Source organism: Labeo rohita, unplaced genomic scaffold (assembly GCF_022985175.1).
Source record: "Labeo rohita strain BAU-BD-2019 unplaced genomic scaffold, IGBB_LRoh.1.0 scaffold_104, whole genome shotgun sequence".
Classification (NCBI taxonomy): Eukaryota; Metazoa; Chordata; class Actinopteri; order Cypriniformes; family Cyprinidae; genus Labeo; species Labeo rohita.
Genome location: NW_026127164.1, coordinates 285,138 through 290,911, shown reverse-complemented (window position 1 = coordinate 290,911; position 5,774 = coordinate 285,138). Strand labels below are relative to the sequence as shown.

At 31.8% G+C, this 5,774-nt stretch overlaps 1 protein-coding gene across 1 annotated transcript; it reads right to left on the bottom strand.

Annotated features, from left to right (window-relative positions):
- Positions 1-3,217: 3,217 nt before the first annotated feature.
- LOC127157338 (lymphocyte antigen 6B) lies at positions 3,218-4,702 on the bottom strand. The gene is made up of 5 exons (XM_051100576.1): positions 4,594-4,702; positions 4,403-4,522; positions 4,125-4,235; positions 3,918-3,957; positions 3,218-3,765 (listed from the first exon to the last, which is right to left on the bottom strand). The coding sequence occupies exons 1-4, from the start codon at positions 4,643-4,645 to the stop codon at positions 3,926-3,928; spliced, it is 315 nt and encodes a 104-aa protein (XP_050956533.1). The 5' UTR covers positions 4,646-4,702; the 3' UTR covers positions 3,218-3,765; positions 3,918-3,925.
- Between the last annotated feature and the right edge of the window lie 1,072 nt (positions 4,703-5,774).

Below are 5,774 nucleotides of genomic sequence, written 5' to 3'. Positions count from 1 at the left end.
TCAACAGACTTTTAGTTCACTTTCAATTGTCTGTAAGTAGCAACTCAGGATCATTTCAAATGAATTCTAAACATATATAAGGATATTTACTCCTGATCGACAGCATTTTTTTGTACATCTCCTGCACTTTTGAGCGATGCTGGAGGCAGTAAAACTTGTATTCCTTTAATAAAAGTGATTAATAAAGCCTAATTTTCACTAGAGAAGGTAGAGCTTTTTCACATTTGGCTCCCAAACAGCCTTCCTGATAACGTTCGGGGTTCAGACACACTCTCTCTGTTTAAATCTAGATTAAAGACACATCTTTTTAGCCAAGCATTCAAATAATGCATCTCATAAACTTTTCCTGCAGCTATATCTGATCAAATGCACATTATTAATCTTTTAGCTCTGGTTGTTTCTTTTCTTAGTTTGAACAGCAGCTACGCTAATTATGTTCCTATTTGTTCTCTGTTTCTGTCATGGGATTGACATCCTGTGGTAACTAGGAATTCACAAGCTCCAGTGTGGATCCAGAACACTTAAGAAGAGATGATGCCAACCCCACAGAGGACTTCAGATGATACCATCCCTGAAAACATACAGCTCTACCAAATTCTGCTACTAATTTATAGTGTTCTTTGTCTGTTTGATTGCATCAATTGATCTTTACCACACATCTCTGCCATATGTGCATCAGCTTGACATAATCACCACTAGTGAGCTACTACTACATATATTGTAAAAACTTTAATTTGCTGTAAAGTTGCTTTGCATTGATACGCATTGTGAAAAGTGCTAAACAAATACACTTTAATTTAACTGAATTAAACTAATTACAATTAAATTTATTTTGTAATTAAATTACATAATTCTGTTACATGTAACTACTCCCCAACATTGCTCACAAGCCTCTCATCGACATCTTAATGTTTCCATTTATCATCATGTTTGGTTGCTAAACTATTATCCATGATGTTGTTAAAATACAAAATAAAAAAGAAAAATATTTAGAGTGTCACAAAAATGAAAGTGGCCTATAGGGTTTTTTTTTTCTTTTTTGAGTCTGTTAATTAAGAGAAATATATTTCATGTATACTAGCCCTGTTTATTTTATTCCTTTTATAATTTCTGTTTTTCTCCGTTCACAGAAGTGCAGCAGGTGTGTGATGTGACGATGTGTGAACCTCATGGTCTGTTGTTTATGCTGCTATCTGCTAATATGAATCTAACACCCTAAAAGAATTAAAAAAGATTTGTTTGTTGGCCAGAAAAAATATCTAAAATGTGCATTTGAGCTCAGACCTGATGTGAGATTTGATCGTAGCCACCGCTCACATCCACATCGATAAATTCCTAGTTTTGCGTACAAACGACCGTACGTCCAATTATCTGTTCTTTCTAACACAATAGTAACATTTCTTTCATTGGGAGTGTCAGCGCTGGGAACTACAGAAGAAAAACTAAAGTTTTTTCTTTTTTTTTCCCCATTCAATATGACATCACACTACTTTAGCTGTTCTATACATTTAGTTCCTGGTAGAAAATCAAGCTGCGCCCTACATTACACCCTACACCCATTCCTTACTAAATATCATATAGAAGTAAAATAAAAGTGTTGACGTGACGTTACAAAAGTCAGTGTCACAGCAGGAATAAGACGCCGTTTCAGTGCTGAAGTTCATGGACTCACTTTGACAGTCAACAGTACAAACTTTCAGTCATTTTTGTTTCTCTAGTTTGGAAAAAAAAAAAAAAAAAAAAAAAAAAAACACACAACAACAACAACAACAACAACAACAACAACAACATGAATAATATGGAAAAGACCAGTTTAACTGCTCATTCATTTGATGGAGATAGATACATATTTTTTTACATGGAAAAGTAGAAAACAGCAGTGAATGTTAAAAGCAAACAATCTTTACGATAATTTACCATCTCACAGAAAAAGAGAAGAACAGAATTTTTTTTTTCTAATGAAATATTTAAGTAAAAATATAATAAATAAAATAAAACATTGTATTATTATTATTATTATTATTATTATTATAAATAAATAAATAAATAAAATATAATAATAATAATAATAATAATAATAATAATAATATTATTATTATTATTATTAAAACAACAACAACAACAACAACAACAACAACAACAACAACAACAAGGAGAATTTTATAACGAATATCCTGTGACTGAAATTGTAAATTCTGAGAGAAAAATGATTAGAGGTTCTGTGATGTTACATTTTCACTTTCAGCACCATTAAATAATATTGTAGTAATAAAACATCAGTGATCTCTAATCTGTGCTCAATAACCATAAAAGCAGATTTGCAGAACCATCTTTGATCAGGAGGTGAATAGAATATTTCTGTGTTTGTTTTATAGTTTACCAGAAGGAGAGGGACATTATGAGAAGATTAAAGTTTAACAGAAGTAAACAGAGAATGAATCGATTTAAATGACAAGACAAAACAATGTAGCATATTTTAGTCTACTTTACAATGTGAAGAAAGGGACTTGAAGAAAGTGTCGTTTGACGTTTGTCCTCTGTAGTCTACACCGACTGTAGAGGACATTATATTTGAGTCTTGATGACTAAATTCAGCCTTATAGAAATATGATCATATTTACTAGTTATCATTTACATCAGACTAATTTTTAAATTGTTTGTTGTAAATAATTATTCTCTCTCTGTTGTAAAATATTACTCTCATAATTATGTTTGTTTATTTTTTTCCCTTCATGTTGACCAAAGAAAACATTAATATGACTGTAAATATACACCGATTATAAAAGGATTTTTTACCATATAAACAAGAGTTGAGAATCACAGAAGAGACGCATCAGTGTGTGATTAGTGCGGTTGTGTGGGTGTCGCTGTGTAGGAAAAAAATCATGATGCTTCTTACACAGTGGCATGAGTGGTCTTCTGAAATTATTTTTTAATGTTTTTTTATTCTTGTAGCCCGTTGCATTTTATGTTCCATTTCCTCTTGCTGTTGCTAAATGAAATACATACGCAACAGCATTTACTTCATAAACATCTAAGTTTATATTTTGAATATATTTATGATTATATTTTATTTGATATGAACCTTGATTTAGAAATAACCTTAATACTACAGTAAGCATATTTATTTTATCTTTTATTTATTGTCTCTTCTTAATTTTTTAATTTCACTTTACAGTTGTCGTGAAGGCAGAACGTACTCGCACAAGGATAAGGGTAAAATCCAAAAGTCTTTAATAAAATCCACAAAGAAGTCACAGGAAGGCAGCAAAACACGTGCCCTTGTATCTGTTACTCACAAACACAAACAGCCCTTGAAAGCACACAGTCATAAGACTAAACAGCAATGGAAAAAATATATAATAAAAACAACAACTATAATATGATATAAATGACAAATCAATTAATGAATCATTACATTGAATATATAAATGGCTATATGATTAAATGGAATAATAAAAAGATTAATGATTATAAATGAATGAAGAATAAATTAAGAATATATAAAAGAAAGCAAAACACAACAAATGTACGGTTGCTCGAGGCAAAACACACGGTTTGCATTTAAGGATTTCAATACTTTGATTAGTTAAACTTGATAGAACAATTGAAAACACATTTTCGTGACTGACAAGTTTTATTCATTTATTTAAGAGTAGAAACACCTGCAGCTGTAGAATCTGAAGTGCAGCAGGATTCACTGAATCAGGAAGTAGGAGAGCAGAGAAGACAACAGCAGGAGGAAGCTTCCATTATACACACCGTCTGATCAACAGAATAAGGAATTACGGTTCGTTTTAATGCTGCTACTAATAGTATTTAAATTTATATTGACTCTAAATCAGTCCGTTCTGTACAAAAAGGAGAGCAATTGACTTTTCACTATTGAAATATAAAATAAATATAAAGCACAATACCTGCTGCATTATCTGGCTTTTTTAGTTTCTCCAGTTTGACCTAAAAAAAACAAAAAAAACAAAACAAAAAAAAAACATGAATAATATGGAAAAGACCAGTTCAACTGCTCATTAATTTGATGGAAATAGATACATATATTTATAAAAGTAGAAAGCAGCATTTGGGCATGAATGTAAATTAGCACATGATCATATAAAGCACAATACCTGCTGCATTGCAGAGATCAGTCTTACAGCAGTGGGTTACTATCCCTTCAGCGGTCCCAGGTGTACATTTTTTATCACACCCTTTAGCTTGGACAGTTTTCTTAGTGGAATCTGCAAATAAGAAGAAAAAAATATCTCCATATACAGTAATAGGAAAACGATTCAATATTCCTCTTGCAACAGATAATTGCAATTGTGATGAGATGAACATACTTGTACTACATATTTTCATTTCTAGTAAACAATGATTGTAGATTTCCACATCATACTGGACTTACCAATGGTTACTTCTGTCGTGTAGATTGCACATTCTGTAAATCCAGATCCACATGTCTCCTCTTTGGTTTCACAGACACCCTTCGCATCAGGCTCACATTTGTAACACTTGAGAGAGTATCCTTAAAGACAAAGACAGACATTTAGTGACCTCTCTATGTTTACCAAATTAAATACTTGCTGTTTTTTGTACCTCCAGTGAGAAAAATGACAAGAACAACAACAGAGATGCGCAGATCCATCATGTGTAGGAACAGAATGAAATGACAGTGTTTTCGCTCCTTTTATGTCTGTTCAGAAAGGGGTGGGTTTACATCTGTGAGGTCCTACACAAGACTATGACATTACTGTTACAAACGGAAAGGAATCAGCAAATCCGGTCTCATTTGAGCGGAATGGATTTTTGAAATAATTCAACCATTCTGGTAAAACACACAATTTATTGCACCATTTTGTGTTATAGTGGCTTGAAACACAATTTACAAATTGTCATGACTGATAGTGCTTTATTTAAAAAAAAAAGAAAAGAAAAGAAAAGAAAAGAAAACAAAAACAAAACAAAACAAAACAAAACAAAAAAACATAAAAATACAAATAAGATTACAAATGATAATCTTTTTTGCCAGTGTGACCCAATATTGTGGTAAAAGGACCTCCAGAGGTTAATATTCGTTAAACTTACACTGTCTGAATCGGGAGAAGCGACTATAGTCCACAGAGAAGGCAGCAGAGACAGCACAGCACATAAGTGTTTGCTTAATACTTTATTTCAATAGATGTTGTTTAAATGATTAGCTACTGCTAGAAAGAATTTATTCGTTCTCTACCCATTTCTGTTGCTGCTTGTTTAGTTTTAAATTGTAGTTTTGATTGAACTTATTCAAGTTAGAATATGAGCCGTCGGCTAAGGGGAAGTTTTTGTTATTTGCAGAGGTGCCACCAAGTCATTGTTTTGCAAGTCACAAGTAAGTCTTGAGTCTTTGCATTCAAGTCCCAAGTCAAGTCCCAAGTAAAGACAGCAAGTCCAAGTCGAGTTGCAAGTCCTCCGCTTTAAGCGTCAAGTCTTAAACAAGTCATTAGTGCTGTTTGCCCAAATTAGTGTCTCTGTATTAAATACTACTAGTACTTTTGTGGTACTTTTACATGTCCTTTCTGTTGTATTTAATTATAAAATCCTTTATAATCTATAATAATAACAACAACAACAACAACAACAACAACATTGTAAATGTTTTATTGAAAGTATAATGTAATAAAAATGTAATAAAATTACATGTAATAAAAATAATACAATACAATTAAATATAAATAAACACTTCATATGTATTAGTAGTCAACATTTGAAGTAGATCAAAACCGTTCATCAAAGTTGTC

Bases quoted from the DNA above. Each gene is read 5' to 3' on its own strand.
- LOC127157338 (XM_051100576.1), bottom strand. From the start codon at position 4,645: ATGATGGATCTGCGCATCTCTGTTGTTGTTCTTGTCATTTTTCTCACT. The intron at 4,523-4,593 runs GTACAAAAAACA...TTTGTCTTTAAG, and splicing joins TGTCATTTTTCTCACTGGAG to GATACTCTCTCAAGTGTTAC. The intron at 3,958-4,124 runs GTATTGTGCTTT...TGTTTTTTTTAG, and splicing joins TGATCTCTGCAATGCAGCAG to GTCAAACTGGAGAAACTAAA.